The sequence below is a fragment of the Oreochromis aureus genome, linkage group 22, assembly GCF_013358895.1.
Source record: "Oreochromis aureus strain Israel breed Guangdong linkage group 22, ZZ_aureus, whole genome shotgun sequence".
NCBI lineage: Eukaryota > Metazoa > Chordata > Actinopteri > Cichliformes > Cichlidae > Oreochromis > Oreochromis aureus.
Window position 1 is genome coordinate 25469963 of NC_052962.1, and position 17794 is coordinate 25487756.

General features: G+C 40.9%; 1 protein-coding gene across 2 annotated transcripts in view; it reads right to left on the reverse strand.

The window, feature by feature from the left end:
• samd12 (sterile alpha motif domain containing 12) overlaps positions 1-17794 on the reverse strand; it is a 132482-nt gene that overhangs the window by 25294 nt on the left and 89394 nt on the right. The window contains exon 5 of one of the 2 annotated variants that reach the window (XM_039605105.1): positions 13209-13281. The exons of the other annotated variant lie outside the window; for it this stretch is intronic. Coding sequence (XP_039461039.1) covers positions 13209-13281 — 73 coding nt within the window. The remainder of the gene's footprint in view (positions 1-13208; positions 13282-17794) is intronic. 2 annotated transcript variants of the gene reach the window in all.

The following is a 17794-nucleotide window of genomic DNA, read 5'->3' on the forward strand; positions in this document are numbered from 1 at the left end:
ACACAGGCACATCATGTCGAGTAGACTATGTATAAATGGATATAATGTTGGTGTCAGGGTGTGCAGGTCCCAGCGGATACAGAGGAGGCCATCTGCAGGCAATGAAGGAACCATATGATGAATATTAATCATCAAATGTGCAGCATATCTGGGGAGGCTGTTGTAAAGAAATACATCGGGGTGGGAATTGAACATATACATTCATTACCAATCAATAGTGCCATACCTGCTGTTGCAACGAGGCAGTGTGCTCTAGCATGGCCTCCAGTCAGAGAACTGTAGTTAGAGCTTTATGTGTTTGTGCGCGCCCAAGTGTGTTCAAATTACACGCACATTACACCGCATGCGACAATGGTGGTCCTACTGTGCAGGGGGCTAGCGCTGCTCTCTGGTGTGTGTCTTTTTTGAGGCACACACATCTCCTGATAACACACTCTCCAGTGTCTACCTGTAGCTTCATAATATGTCTGGGTCAACAGACATTGGTAACGCAGAGGGAGGCTAATGTGAAGCAGACAGTGTATCTGCTTCACTGCTGGCAACCATCAGCATTGTTTGCTAGATGTATTAGACACAGTTGGTGAACAGCGCTAGCAGAGCTGCACCCATTTGGATACAGTTTGAGGCATCTGACAAACTTGAGATTTGATCTCCAACACAGAAACATGCATTACAACAACCTCCTGAACTTTGAATTTTTGATTTTTGTTGATTTTTTTCAAATGGACAAGCAGAAAAACGTGAATATCAAATTAGTATTAAGTCAAATTTGTTATTTTTCAGGGTGTCAAACAGGGCTTTTGCATGAGAAATATTATGCATTGGCATTATGCATGCACTTTGCAATGTAAGGTAAAGACGTCACAATATTAGAAAGAAATGCCTCCTACGAGCAAGCACTCGGTGACAGTGGAAAGGAAAAACTCCCTTTTAACAGGAAGAAACCTCCAGCAGAACTTCATGTTTTATTATGTGTGAAACATTGATTTCACCCCCCAACCCCCCCGTTTTTTTGCATTGTTTTGTCTGCTGATGGCTTAGAATGTAAAATATCAGAAGATTGTGCCAAAGGCCCCGTTGCATTCTCTCAGAGCCCTCTGCGGCTTCAGAAAAGGATTTGGTTTGCACACCTTTAGCATATTTGAAGTCAGATACTGTATTGCAAAATCAGGAGAGCTAATGAATCAACTGATGGCATAAAAAATACATTTGACCCATCAAATTCAGTTTTAAACAGGCTCATTAGAAGACTGTACAAGTTGTCCTTCAAAGATAAAAGCAAGACTGAAGTAGGCAGAGGATTACTGCAGGGTATGAAGGAGTCCACTATTGTACAAGCGAAACCGACTGCTTATGCTGAAGAACTTGAGTGCAATAGGTGTCCACTGTTTTTTTTTTAATTTTTAATTTTTTTTGAGACTGAAACTGGTCTCTTTGGGAAGTGAAAGTGAAGCGAGGGAACATTTGCACAAATGATGACTAATCGCCAAAGCCTTGTTTGCACACGCCCCCCACAAATAAACGTGTCACCTGTTTTCACCGCCTACTTGACACTGAGTAATCACACAGTGAGAGACATCTGCCATGTTACTGGATGGCAGCGTTTCATCCCACATCACTCCTAGCCAGTTTGAAGAGAGAAAATAAGTGCCACAGGAAGCACTGTGGGCTTGGGACTGACCCCTTAACACCAAGGGCCTCTATCAAGGCTTTTCTTAGCAGTGTATTAATAGGCAAGCTATAAAGGGGTTTTCTTAGAAAGTCTTCCACATATTGGGTGTGAACTCATACAGAAGAATACCTGCTATGGCCAGAAATAATATACTAACTGGTTATACTAAATGGGAAGAAGTAACAGCACAAAAACGGTGTTGCAGATGGAAGCAAAGGAGAAAGGAACAACCTAAAAACATGGAAACTATGGCTGGAACAAAGTACTAAATGAATGTGGCAAAGTGGGAGGTATACAAAGCATTTGAACAAGAGAGAAGACTCAGTATAGCTTTTGAAATGTCTTTGGCTAACATGTGTGGCAGATGGTTAGGGTAGAATTAAAACACAAGCAAAACACCAAACAGTAAAGAGAATCAAAGAAAAGCGTTTCAGAGTCTAGTTACTGCGTGTCCCTGCGTCTTCTTCTACAATACCTCTACCTAACCACACTATGTAGGTTCAAATACACACTGAATAATTTAGAAATGCTATTTGACCCTGGTTTGCAGCGACGTAGGCTATATCAATAGGATCAGATGAAATTCAGGTACGCTGGATATGAGCCAGTACTCTAATGAAGGGCTATTACATATCCTTCTGATAACAAGCCTGGCTTTTCTGCTTCTTCAAGTGTAAGGCTAAGACTGGGGAGAAATGACTGAAGTACAGAAAGAAATGCAAATTAGGGTTTTTTTTCCTCAAGCATCCACTTTATGATAATCACATCTCTACAAGAAATGAGATGATTTGAGAAAACTTGGGGATGCCTAATTACCAACCTGAGAAGAAAGATTAATTTATTTCAGAGGCCATGAGTGTGTGTGTCTGTGACACAGGTTACTGGAGACGCGCTATTTTCTTTCATTGAAATACATCTCGACACACTTACTCGCGTCTTTTGCCATTTGGGGTTGAGCAGTTAGCACAACACTGACACAATTATCTTGAGAATTTGATGCGATGAACGTGTCGCCTGTTTATACATTCAGTAGGCACGCAGATGTATTTGCATTTATTTGAGGCTGTGCTTGTAAGAAAAACGTAATTCAAATATTCACCTCACTTTTAGCTGTTTTTTTTGGTTTTTTCTTTTGGTTTCCAGCAATTCCAGAGAGAAATATCAGATTCTAAATGCTGCACTTCACAGACTAGATGCTAAGGTTGTCTACTATGCTGAAAACTGTTCCATGCTGAGGTGAGACTAATCCAAAACTCTGCCGCAATGCTATTTTGAAATATTCTAACAAACATATCTAAAATACAAAAGTATGTTTCTGCTGTTTCCCCCAAAATTTACTGTATGTTCAGTTACTCAATTTTAATTAAAAAAACAACAGGAAATCATATTCATATAATACAAGATGCGTAAATGGTGCAGTATATTAACAGCTAGAAATCTATACTGGTAATTACTGAGAGTATAAAAGTTAAAGCACTTTGCATATAAATAGAGATACCATGTAAATACTGCAATAAAAGTATAATCTGTTTTCAGAAAGAACACCATCACTAGATTCAGTTAGGCCCCACTCACACGGTCCGGTTGGCAATCAACTGACAACCACAGGTCACAAGGGGAAAATGTGCACTGTATTCTCCGACTGGTTGTTAGTAATTACTGGAAGTTGCCCTAAAACTGATTGCTAAAGCAGCCTAATTCACACACACCTTTAGACCAATCAGTGATCCTCCTCTAGCCTGAAAATGACTGCAAACACAGTGCTGCACTGAAAACCTCCTTGCAAGTGTTTGGTTGCTAGCAGTTGAAGCAGCTGCTAGTATTGCACTATATATGATGACTTATCTACCAATCCCTTCCCTAAGATGTCATGAAAGTGTGAAAAAAACAGAATGTTCGCCATCAAAGTAAAAGCCGACCCTTCTAAAATGTGTTGGATTGCACAACTTCTACTTTACAGGCAAATTTTGGGCTATTTCCCATTTGTGTCCCATGTTTCACTACAGTTTGGGGACAAGTGAAGACAAATAGGCGTCTTTTGTGCAAACTATGAGGAACTGCAGCAATCTGCAAGTGACCAAAGCAATCACAGGAGGTTTTTGGTGTAGCTCCCTCTTTATGATAATTTCATTGTCTGGGAACATTTCGCAGGTGCTGTACCAACTTTTACAATTTTTAAAGTTCTCAACAAAAATGGAACAGCTTACAGGTTTGAGGAGGCACACTCTGTTGACTGATTTGAGAAGCGCAGCCTGGTCCTTAAAACCAACAAGCCTAAAGAGTTAATCAAAGGCTTCAGGAGAACTGGAAGTACCTTCACATACATGGACAAGCAGTTGAGAGTGGAGAAACTAAAGTTTCTTGGACTCACCTTATCCAACCTCCTGACATAGACCTTCAACACTAGTAAAAAAAAAGCCCACCATCGACGGCATCCTCACAAACGGTATAATGGTGTGGCACAGGAGCTGCACACCTGCTGAGCTGAAGGATCAACACCGAATGGTGAAGACTGCACAGTGTGTAGTAGGGCTGGACCTCCCACACCTAGAGGATGTCTACAACAACCGTCTGAGGGAGAAGACAGCTTCATTTCAGACATGTCACACCCCGGTCACCCTCTATTTGAACTTTTGCCATCAGACGAATGATACAGACTTACACAATCCCACACAAACAGACTGAGGAACAGCTTTTTCCCCAGCGCTGTAGCCTCCATCACCTCTCACCCAACACACATACACTACAATAACTTGCACTGATAACAGCTTTCAGGACTTTCATTCCATCCTATCTAATGATTAGATAAATAATCTTTTATCTGCTTAATTATTGTTATTATAGTCTATTTATTGCTTTTTGTACTATTTGTACAAAATTTTGTTGTACTTGAATAATGACAATAAAGATTATTCTATTCTGTTTTTGTGCAGTTAGGCTGTTTTAGTTGCTTTTGCCTCTTATATGGTATACAGTGGCTTGCAAAAGTATTCGGCCCCCTTGAACTTCTCCACATTTTGTCACATTACAGCCACAAACATGAATCAATTTTATTGGAATTCCACGTGAAAGACCAATACAAAGTGGTGTACACGTGAGAAGTGGAACGAAAATCATACATGATTCCAAACATTTTTTACAAATAAATAACTGCAAAGTGGGGTGTGCGTAATTATTCAGCCCCCTGAGCCAATACTTTGTAGAACCACCTTTTGCTCCAGTTACAGCTGCCAGTCTTTTAGGGTATGTCTCTACCAGCTTTGCACATCTAGAGACTGAAATCCTTGCCCATTCTTCTTTGCAAAACAGCTCCAGCTCAGTCAGATTAGATGGACAGCGTTTGTGAACAGCAGTTTTCAGATCTTGCCACAGATTCTCGATTGGATTTAGATCTGGACTTTGACCGGGCCATTCTAACACATGGATATGTTTTGTTTTAAACCATTCCATCGTTGCCCTGGCTTTATGTTTAGGGTCGTCGTCCTGCTGGAAGGCGAACCTCCGCCCCAGTCTCAAGTCTTTTGCAGACTCCAAGAGGTTTTCTTCCAAGATTGCCCTGTATTTGGCTCCATCCATCTTCCCATCAACTCTGACCAGCTTCCCTGTCCCTGCTGAAGAGAAGCACCCCCAGAGCATGATGCTGCCACCACCATATGTGACAGTGGGGATGGTGTGTTCAGAGTGATGTGCAGTGTTAGTTTTCCGCCACACATAGCGTTTTGCATTTTGGCCACAAAGTTCCATTTTGGTCTCATCTGACCAGAACACCTTCTTCCACATGTTTGCTGTGTCCCCCACATGGCTTGTGGCAAACTGCAAACGGGACTTCTTATGATTTTCTGTTAACAATGGCTTTTTTCTTGCAACTCTTCCATAAAGGCCAACTTTGTGCAGTGCACGACTAATAGTTGTCCTATGGACAGATTCCCCCACCTGAGCTGTAGATCTCTGCAGCTCGTCCAGAGTCACCATGGGCCTCTTGGCTGCATTTCTGATCAGCGCTCTCCTTGTTTGGCCTGTGAGTTTAGGTGGACGGCCTTGTTTTGGTAGGTTTACAGTTGTGCCATACTCCTTCCATTTCTGAATGATGGCTTGAACAGTGCTCTGTGGGATGTTCAAGGCTTGGGAAATCTTTTTGTAGCCTAAGCCTGATTTAATTTCTCAATAACTTTATCCCTGACCTGTCTGGTGTGTTCTTTGGACTTCATGGTGTTGTTGCTCCCAATATTCTCTTAGACAACCTCTGAGGCCGTCACAGGGCAGTTGTGGAGCTGTTTTGCAAAGAAGAATGGGCAAGGATTTCAGTCTGTAGATGTGCAAAGCTGGTAGAGACATACCCTAAAAGACTGGCAGCTGTAACTGGAGCAAAAGGTGGTTCTACAAAGTATTGACTCAGGGGGCTGAATAATTACGCACACCCCACTTTGCAGTTATTTATTTGTAAAAAATGTTTGGAATCATGTATGATTTTCGTTCCACTTCTCACGTGTACACCACTTTGTATTGGTCTTTCACGTGGAATTCCAATAACATTGATTCATGTTTGTGGCTGTAATGTGACAAGATGTGGAAAAGTTCAAGGGGGCCGAATACTTTTGCAACCCACTGTATGTAGTTTTTCATGAGCTGGGAACCAGTAACACCCTCCTGAGTAATGGGTCATAATTCAAATAGCAAATAACATGAAGCGCTCAAGACGTCTGGAAAGTGTCCAACATTCATGTAGCTATCCATGTGGTTTGTGGTATCAAAGTTTGCATGTTTTTGTAAATAAGCACATCAATGTGCACGTGTTTCAGACTAGCAGCCATGGGGTAGTGTATCAAAGGCAAGCTAACAACTTATGCTTCAGTGCCTCTTTAAATTAATCATCTGTCTCGCTGAGAGAGCACAAGGCACTTCAGAAAAATCTACTTGACCTGCTCTATAAGAGCACGCAGGAGTAAAGACAATTGGGCTAAACCCACTGCTGCTGAACAAAAGGATTTCATTCTTCATTACCGGTGGAGGAGAAAATTAGTTTGTCTTCATGCACCAGTGGTGGCGAAGCAAGCAGGTAGAGTACAAACCGCCTTGCACCTCAGTTTGACAACCAAATAACCAGAACGGCTTCAGAAACTGAACCAAATAACACACTGATCCTATGCAACAAAAGGCCATCACTGGCAAGCTAACTGTGATTCAGACAGTTAGTCAGTTGGAGGGAGTTGATAGACAAATAAGCATTGCCGCCCTCGTCTCTTTATCTCCCCGTTCTGTTTAAGACTGCAGTTGTGTGATTGATGGCTGAATGCAGGCCTTAATTTGTAGGAGGTGAAAAGATGGGGATTACAATGCCTGACAAAACAGGAACAAAGGAAGCGGAGATATAGATTGAAGGCAGGAGGAAAATGGAGATGTGAAGATCCATTGTTAATCTTCAGCACAGATAGAGTGACATTTGTTGGCGCAGAAGAACAGCGACGCCTGGTTAAATACTGCAACGCATATATATACCCAGTGGCACTCTTTGAATGCAAAGCTACTTTAAAAAAAAACATTTTCAGCCTGTCACGATCGGCTAATATTTGAGATAGCAAGGCTTATATTAGGGTTGATGTAAATGCTAGTTGCCATGGTAATCAATGCCAAAAATCTGCATTCAAATGCTTCCTTTTATTGTTCAAGATTACGCCCGAGTTGTTTGACGTTTTGCCCTTTACTTTAAGACCCTTGCATTCATGCATCCAGGATGATGACTATAAACAGTACTGTTTATGGTCATCATCCTGGGTGCATGTATATTATATATTTACAGGAGAAAAGTGCAGAAAAGAAAAAGCTTTCTCCAGTTAAGTTCTATATTCTTCATACTTTCTTTTGAGACATTTCACAGCCTTTTTTCTGTCGCAAACGAAGCATACCTCAAAGAGATAAGTCTCATAACTCGGAAAATAGAGAAATGGACTTGTCAGAGGAGACTCATTGTCATCAGTTCCTACCTTCCATTGTAATTCCTCCTTTCACTCTAAACTACCTTCAGTTTCTGTTAGCATCTCCCTCTTTCCCCTTCATTAAAGACTTAATTGTTGGCCTTGTTTTAGCCCACATTTCACCAGAACGTCAATAACAGCTGTTTTGTGAAAGCCGCTGGCATCTCACAGATAGGTGTGCTTTGGCGTTTGGCTGTACGGCTGTGATCGTGGCAATGAAATTAAACACAGTGGGCGAACGTAATTCCTCAACACGCCGGATTACTGATTTGAAGTGCAGTACTCTAAACCTAACCAAGTAGTTTGTAGTACTTTTGTCTCTCTTGGTGAAATATTTTCCCTGCTGATTCATCTATGGAAACTGCTCTTTTCTATGATTGCAATCCCTTCTGATTCTGATTGATAGAATGGCAACTTTTTGATCCCTGCTATAAGAATATGCTGTTCCAAACACTATTAAACATTCTCCTCAAGCTTCCCTCCTCCCTTCTTTGCCGTACATTTAAGAGGAGTAGCTGGCAGGTAATTACATTCGCCTAAAGATCTTTATCCCAGTGTAAGCGTGATAGAGTCTCAAGTTAAGGTGGCTGTTTAAAGATAATTTACGACACACTTGTCATGTCACCACCGCAGAATCCGTGAACATGATTTGTTACACAAATGTGTAATTTTTTTCAATTTTTTTTTTTTTTTTTGAGCAGACATGCTCAGTCTTCAACACACGCATAATCACTTGCACTTTGCTTCAACCCACAATTACAGAAACAGCCACTTCAGGCAATTTGAAAGCAGCCACAATAAACGAAGGTGTTTACATCATCAGAACGCTTTTCCCCTTCAGGAGAAAAGAAGAGAGGAAATTAGTGTCGTTCTTCACATGTCAAGATTAAAGAGCGCTGACTTGAGTAAACACTGCCTTCTCATGTGATACTGATGGAGACCCTCTTTGGGCTTACTAAAGACATGTTATCACACGTAAACAAGTCAAGTCAGTGGATACTCGGTAAGTGTGCGTTAAGAAACAAGCAGTTGGTTTTGGCTTGTTCGACATGACAGGCCTGCATAGGGAGAATAGAGGGAAAACTCTGCGCAACAGTGTGGTAAAGCAGACCAGACACATGGCAAATTACTGCATGTTCGGCTGTATATCACCTGAAACGCAGTACAGACAAACACTGCTGCAGCAAGGGTGTGCTGTTAACTGGCTTCTGCTTAGTTGCAAAGCTTTAAACTGAATTTGATTCAACAAAGCTTTGAATTTTTGGCTTGCTTTTCATTTCTCCCAGCACTGAAAAACAAACAGTGTATGCTGCATTGTTCCCGTGTAACACTGGGCTGCCAGCACCCCTGTTTTATTTACAGCTATAAAAAAAAACAACCCATATGTTCTCCAGAAACCGATAGCAACTGGGACTGGTTTACTTACATTTTGAAGATATTAGTGCAAACTACCTTCGTTAGTCATCAGAGTATATTCTTAATCTTCCAAACAGCAGCTCGTATACCTGGCTGTCCAGAAGCTTCCACTCATATCATATAACCAAATGGTCTAGTTGGCATAAATTTGTGGACGTTTGGCTCTCACATACTTTTATACCAATGTGGGTAAAATATGCTTGAAAAAAATGGATGTGAACATCGATGTAAAGTGATAGTAAAGAGGTCTGACAATGCTGATAAGAATTCAGGTGCGATTGTTTTCTCTTCAACATTTCACACAAACTGAACACTGACACGTTATCACATTACTATTTAAGATATTTAAGATGAGTCTCCACCAACAACTTAGGGAGATATCTGCCTTTTTAGCTGCTACTTGTTCACTATATTCCTGCTGCTTAAATCACCATTTCTGAAGCTTTTGGAATATTTGCCATCCACTGACCAAATTTGGCTGTCGGGGTGGATTACTGAGCTATCATCTATAGAAACCTCCGCACATCTACTGACTGAGAGGGTGCACATACATGTAGAGCTGCAAAGTAGTGCTAATTAGCAGTACAAACATCTTATTGTGTATTAACTACATTAAATACATTCCAGAGTGCATACCAGAAACAAGTTTGAGAATGTTTAACTCTTCGACACGGCCTGAACTTTCTTATATAAACCTTTATCACTCCACAAGACCTGCTGCAACAGATTTTCGGTGCATTGTATCATTTGACATACCTCAGCCTTTTTTGACTTTATCCTTGTCTTTTATCCTGTAAGATCAGCTTCTTGACAGCCACTTCCACTGAGATCATTTCGGCCAACACTACGTGGTCCAACTGAAGGGTCACATGCATCTTTCAGGTCCTGTGTCAGCACTTTGCTCGTTTTTTTCTTCCTATTTCTTAAGGACATGACAATACTAGCAGTATTTCAGATACCGTTCATCTGCTGTTTATATATTTTTTTCTGTCACCTCTTCTTTTTTCCTCCACTTGCACAGATGCCTCAAAATTTTAAGAATGCACTACACACCCTGCCGAAATACCATGCCAAATTTCTGACTAATATCTCTTCAGGAATCACCTTGTTGGTGCAAAAATACAATACTGTAAAACCGTTTTATCTTTGGCATTTTTGTATATTCAACTAAAGAGGTGGGAACAAATTATGAGTTTCTGTGACAGGCTGATAGTTACAAAGTGCCTAAAGATACCGTTTTGCTCGTCTCTTATGCGTACATGCAAGACAGCTTCAGTCCTTGAGTTAGGTGCCTTTTTTCTGCTTGAATGATTCATGGGTGAATGCTAAGTGGCTTGACAAGCAAACAGCAACAAGAAAAAAAAGAGCATTCTTCTAAAATGGTCAGGTACAAGGACTGAAAGGGAAATGAGTAAAAAGGCATTTTTGACAAAGGCCACATCCTTTGTCAAGTATAACTTTAAGTCTTAATACAATTGAAACAAGTGAGATCATCATCATCACAAGTGACCGCTTTCCACTTACGGCCGTTTGGACTATCTGCTGAAAAATGCTTTATTATGTGTGTGAGGAAGTGTCCGTGCTCACTTTGCTGTTCATTATAACGGAATAAAAGTTAGCACATCTCTCCTCCACTGCTAGTCAGTAAATTTCTATGTAAATCACCTCATTACTTCAGTAAATCCCAAATCCTTTCCCTTTAAAGAAACTTGTGCCAAAATATAGCACCACGGGAATTATTACACTTACTTTTGTGTGCTAAACATTAAACTTAGTTTATGACCTCAAGAGAGAAATAGCGTCAGTGCTGATGCCATGCAAGAATCATGCAAACTCTCAGCCTAAGTACATTTGTTCCCCGGGAGATGGTGAGCCGATGTCGCACGACAGTGACATTTTGTACACTCTCTGAGGAATAAGCGGGCAAAAATGAGATGCCACTATGATTAATAACCCTAAAAATTTATGCACACAGTAGACTTCAGGTGGCAACAATATGGATTCTATCAAGCGAACAATGACAAAGTTTAGCAATTTTGGCTCCAAGGGTGCAGTCATGCACAACGTGAGGTAGCCAATTTTTATAAAATGTAATTTGCAGCAAATGCATGTATAGGCATTCGACTCCCAGTAATCATGTAGAGCTTCCTTCAAAACAAAACTGCAATCAAAGAGGATTCATAAGTGTGTGCAAGAGAGTCATCATTTGTGCGTGTGTGTGTGTTTGCTTGCAGACTGATGACTGCGTGTGTTTTTGTGTGTGCGGTACCTGCCTGCCTCCTTCACTATTTTCCATCAGGCTGTGTGCTGTCAAGCTGTGTTGTATAGCGTGGAACCATTCGATCAGTCTCAGGGAATAGAGTGTGTGTCTGCAGCGTGGCGATGGCCACCACTCTTCTCCCAGGAGTCAGTTCACTTTAATTGAAACTCCATTGAAACACAAGCCCGGGCAGTACAGTAACTCACACAACACTGTTATCTGCAGCATCTCTGTCTCCCCATAGAAATAGAATTAGACTGACAGCCCCTGGCCTGGAGACCTGCTTTGTGACCGACACACACACAGGCCAACACACACACATACACACACTGACAAAAACCACTCTGTCTTGCACCAAAATAAATTCACATACAAAACACAGTAACACAGTAACAAAGACAAAGGTGAAAGCGCACATACACACACACACATGCACACACACCCTCATATAAACACACACACAAATACAGTGTGCTGGAGTGGCTGTGGCTCTCTATCAACCAAGAAATCTCATATTGGTCTGCACTATATTGGTCTGAGCTGCCACGGAGGAGAAAAGAGAACACGGAGGAGGAGATGATGGAAAATAGAAGGATGAATTGAAGCAGAGTGAGCGATGAGAATGAGACAAGAGAGCAGAAACAGAGGAGAGAAAGAAGGCGACATTAGAGGAGACCAGAGATGGGAAACGAGTACACAGATGGTGGGTGTGTGGAGAGAAAATGAATAGTTACCTTCTTTCTGGGCTTCGCTATGCCTCCTTGTTTGAATTGGGTTCAGGCTAAAGTTTAAGAGCTAATGACTGTTTAAGCCTGTTAATGAAACCATGGGATGCAGATTTCTCACACAATATAAGTAACTGAATGAATAAATGAATAATGTCAGGAAGAACCTTTAACTACCAAGAACTGCCCAGGAAATATGTAATTCATAAATAGATATTTATGTATATAGAAGATATCTTTGCTGTGTTTCTAACTGTCTCGTAGCAGGAATCTGTATATTATATATACAGATACACAGATGGGGACGATCGTGGCTCAAGAGTTGGCAGTTTGTCTTGTAATCGGAAGGTTGCCGGTTCGAGCCCCGGCTCTGACAGTCTCAGTCGTTGTGTGCTTGGGCAAGATACGTCACCCGTTGCCTACTGGTGGTGGTCAGAGGGCCCGGTGGCGCCAGTGTCCGGCAGCCTTGCCTCTGTCAGTGCGCCCCAGGGCAGCTGTGGCTACAATGTAGCTTGCCATCACCAGTGTGTAAATGGGTGGATGACTGAATGTAGTGTAAAGCGCTTTGGGGTCCATAGGGACTAAATAAAACACTATACAAATACAGGCCATTTACCATATATGTAGCCACAAGGAACTCATGCTTTGCAGATCTACTGTGTTAATAGAAACCTTTGATAACACTGTGGCTATTTGTTGTGTTTGCAAATAATTGTCACGGTTATTGGGGAAAACCTGGTGTCTGCTTTGACGCCAGTAGACCCGTTATGCTGCATAAGTTCTGTAGGGATCAACAGTAAAATAAGCATTGTGCTTGGAAATAATTACCAGAATACTGCTGCAAAGTGATTCATTAATTAATTCTTTCTGGCATTAATTCAACACAGTGCTGGAACAATCCGTCAAATTCTGACCCTACCTATTAAATGTTGCAGCAGTCCTAAAAAATCATGAGACCAGGCAACGTTTTTCCAGTTTCCTATTGTCCAATTTTGATGAGTCCGTGTGAACTGCAGCTTCATTTTCATCTTCTTATCTGACATTAAGGGCACCTGGTGTGGTCTTCTGTTGCTTCACAATACCACACGGTGTGCATTCAGAGATGCTCTTCTGTAGACCTTGTTCGTAATGAGTGGTTATCTGAGTTGTTGTCATCATATCACCTTGAAGTGGTCTTGTCTGGCCTCTGAAGTGACACTGGATATTTCTTCCTTCTCAGAGCATTTGGTGTAAACCCTAGAGATGATTGTGGAGGAAAATTCAATCCCAGTAAATCAGCAGTTTCTGTAATACTCCACACAAAACCATGACACGTTCAAAGTCAGTTTGATCTGCAGGTCTTCTCCATCATGTCTACATGTCTAGAAGCATTGAGCTGATGCTGATTAGAATCCTGTATTAATAAGTAGTAGAACAGGTGTACCTAAGAAAATGGCAGGTGAGTACAGGTGCAAAAACACACACAGACACACACAGCAGTCAGTGTTGTGATTGCAGTGGAGAATGCACCGTCTCCTCTTCTCCTCAGATGCAGTCCACATGAAATCAGGTTAATGACCACAGAGAGGCCAGTAGAAGTTGACGTCGGACGACCAATTATTAGGACAAAAAACGTTTTTCAACTTTCAAATTGTTCTTTGATAGTTTGCTGACTAATCTTAAAAGTAGGGTGTATTTCCCTTTGCACGTTTATGGAAGGGAATACTCTTTTTAAATCCCCGTAATCAATAAATTATATATTCTGATATTTAAATTAAAAAAAACATCTATTATGTGGGGCTGTTACAATACTGTAAGATCTCCATCCAGTCACTGCATCAGTTGAAGTGATTGGATGGCTACCTATCTATCTACCTTCATCCCTGCCTATTAGCTTGAACACTCATCATCATCATCACGGGGGTTTCTTTGTAATCTCGAAACACAGATGTGTGTAGTTTGGCTTGAATGTGCAGAAATCACAAGTACTGTAATCTACTACTGGTAATGTAGCAATGATGTTGTGAGAAGAAAAAGGTGCATTTCTTGGCCGGCATTTCACCAAAGCTGAAAACTGAATGAAAATTTTCCATAATTTTATTATATTTAGACTGAAAAATTAGTCACGAAACAAAAGCTAAATGCGTATAAATATAATCCTATTAAAATATGTGGGCTGACTTATATCATGATGAATATGTGGATAAACGATGGCTTTTGGTAAATGTTTCCTTTGTTAAAAAGGAAAGCAGAGTTCACTATATTGTTATCCACTTTTCTAAACAACATGTAGAAATGTTACAGATTTGTGGGCATGTTTTGCTCATGGTAGATCAGCTTTCATTGATTTGTTATGCTTTTTGATTCCTCTCTCTAAAAAAAAAAAAAAAAAAAAGCAATACAAAAAAGAAAAAGAAGAAGTCAACTATCAAATATTAATTCGCCTCTAAACCCTTTGCCAGTTGTCTTGATCCACACCATGATCTCAGCTTCTGCAAGGCAGGGTCACATGGTACCAAGCAGCAACAACATTTTGAGAGGGTACTTCATCACCCTTCCCCAATTTAAAATTTCACACCGTTTGCTAATGCATCCCCACCATTAAGGAGCGCATAATGAGCAGCAGGACACTGTTTAGCATGCAGTAAACACCTGCTTGGCCCCAAATCATATTTCACTCTTTCTCATCGTCAGCAGCTCTTACAGTGGATAGTGTAGGAGCTGAGATGTAGAGGACAGGAGGAGCAAGAGGGGCTATTTGTATTCTACTAATCCTCCAGTACAGTGCTGCAGAGGGTAATGGGGGTTAACAGGACTTTCACTTAAACACACGCTGGACTCCCTGCTCTCAGGGAGATTCTTAGGGGCGAGAGGAAGGTGCACTTCCAGATACGAACCCTTCCAGCGACATGCTCACCTGAGGACTGCCTAAACTCTTTGATGGGGTCGTGAAACTAGGTGAATTCGCCCATCGGAGACAGTGGATGGCAAAAGTCAAGACAAGGGGAAATTACAGTGGTAGGGGAAGGGCACATGTGGTCATGGTAAACCATAATTGTGTCATTGGTCTGTTAATGATGCTTTCGTGAAGGCACTAGAGCATAAGCACACACGTAAGCAAATGTTTCCAGCAACACACACAAATCTAACATTGCCGTAGTTCAGTATTTGTGTAATGGGAGTAACTACAAACAGTGAGGTTTCTTGTGTTTTTTGTTGATTTAAGCACACATTTTAACTACATTTCAAAAGTTTGTGTTTAAGTCTTTCTAAATGTATTTCACAGCTATATAATATGATGGCTACTACATTTTACTACTAATGACACAGTATAAACTACTCCCTCAGTCACAAAGGGTCACCATAGTAGAAGGAGGTGCAAATTTGATTTGGTTGAGGTTTTTTCGCTGGATGCTCTTACTGATCCAACATTTCATGGGATTTGTATCTCTTCCCAGTCTCAAATTGGGAATCTTTTGCATGCTAGGTAAATGCGTTAACCACTACACTCTGAGCAGACCATTCTCACTCCCGAACCGACGATTTGTCACGTCCTGAGGTGTTCCATGGGAACGCAAACGCTGACCTTCCGCTTTTCTATGCTACGCTCCGGGTTGTGGATGAAATCCAGTAGAATGACGATCCCGCGGTAATAGACATTCCAGCCATGTATTCCAGCCCTAACCCTAACCTTATCCCTAACCTTAACCACCACTTTATTGACGTTAGATCGTGTTTTCCAAAGCGATTTAAGTAAAATAAACATACATTTGTAGATTCATTCCAAACAGTTCTCATGTTTCCTAATTTTTCCGATCTCATAATATAGGGACGTGTTGGGTGCCCGGAAGCATAATATACAGACGATTTGTCACCTACCGTAAAATGTTACGCTTTGGGAGTGAGAACGTGTTGCTCTGAGCCCTCTTCACTATCCCTCTTCTACACGTGTCCAAACAATCTGAGCCTTGTCTCTCGAACTTTTGCTCCAAAACGCTCAACCCGAGCCTTCCCTCTGACGTCTTCATTTTAAATCTCGTCAATTCTGCTCACTCCCAATAAATTCTTGATTGCCATGTCCAGCTTGGCCTCCTTTTGTCAGTGCCACTGAGTAAAATCACCTCCCCAGCTATATGAAGATGCTGCTTAAACATACTCTATATATGTTTGTGTATTTACTTCATCCATTTCCTCAGTCAAAGCAGAATGCTTCTCTTCTTTTTGTTACAGGGTGCTTCTAGATTTCCCTAACTAAATTTTGAATGCGCCTTCAAACGCTGCTCACATGTGGTCCTTGGTGCTTCCTGATCCTGAGTCTATATACAGTATTTACACAGTGAGGTATTCATCAATTAATCATCAATCCACTCATCTATTTCATGACTGTTTTTTTCATGTTTTGCCTATTCTGCTCATAGCTGCAGGAGACTGTCTCAGCATGAACTCTGCCTGGTCGCCAGGCAGAGTTCATGCATACTTAGAGGCATGTTAAGCATTTTCAATTCATCTATTCATTTGTATTATATCTAGTACTTATATTGAGGGCACTGCATTCATTATATCTTTTATTAAATATAAAGTAATATGAGATGCAAAAGCATGACTGTGGCAGAGACCAACATCAAGATGAATGCAGAAAAAGCACCTGTTGCTGCATATACATTTGTAAATTACTAATGCTGAATGCATAGAACATTTCCTCTCTAAATCATATATTAGTCTTACATTTTCACATTCCATTTGCAGATCATACAGCAGCTTTACATTCTGAATCCATTGAGTGGAAAACGATTTGACCTGAGGCTTGCAGTGCATCCATAAGGCTCATAAAGAAAACATTATCTCTAAGAGAACATGAAGTTCCAGTGCTTTAACTGAAAAGATGTGTTCACATGTTAATGCAGTCTGGTTTTTTGAGGCGTTTCAAGGCAGTTTTGCTGTAAAATATCATTGTAACCGCCTTTTATTAATGGATATTATTCAAAAATATTTTCGAAATATATTTGCTAGAGTACATCAATTGAAGCTACACATTTCAAACTACACACTTCTTCCTTCTTCTCCATTTTTTGACATTAGCACCTCTTTGTTGTCATATAAAAAGTGGACAGAATCCAGAAAAAAAAATACAAGAGGAGGAAAGTGTGTCAATTCCCTTTTAAATCCACTATGTGGGAAGAGAGGTGGCAGAGGGAGCGTGAGTACTATTCTCTAACTGGAGGACAAGAGGTCAGGCCCCATGGTTTGTAAGCATTCACTCTGCTGAAGTGTCCTTGAGCAAAGCAGTTAACAGCTGCTAGCTTATATTCTCTGTGTTACCCTGGACTCTGACAGTGTTGAGTGAAAATGAGAAGCCAATAAAATCTAAAACATTAATGTACATTAAGCACTTTTACTCACTGTCTTCTATTTAAGGCGACTGGACATCTGGCACAAGATATTACTAATGTTATCTGCTTTGCAAGATCAATTTATTTAGAATAGCTCACTAATCACCACACACAACCTTTAGAGATAATTTCCAACTCCATATTTTTATTCCAGACTCTTGCTCTTTGTGATCTACAAAGTTCAAAGTCATTTTTATTTATGTCCTTTAAGTCAACTTTTTATCTGATTGCCTGCCTCTCTAAATCACATGTGTGGGGTTTCGCTGCTCACAGTCAAAGCTGGGTGACCTAATAGGAACAAAATTAGCAGCTCTGACTTGGCCTTTTGATGAAGTTGCACATCACCCCAGTCAGTGTTAGCTGAGAGTGTTTCATTTGCC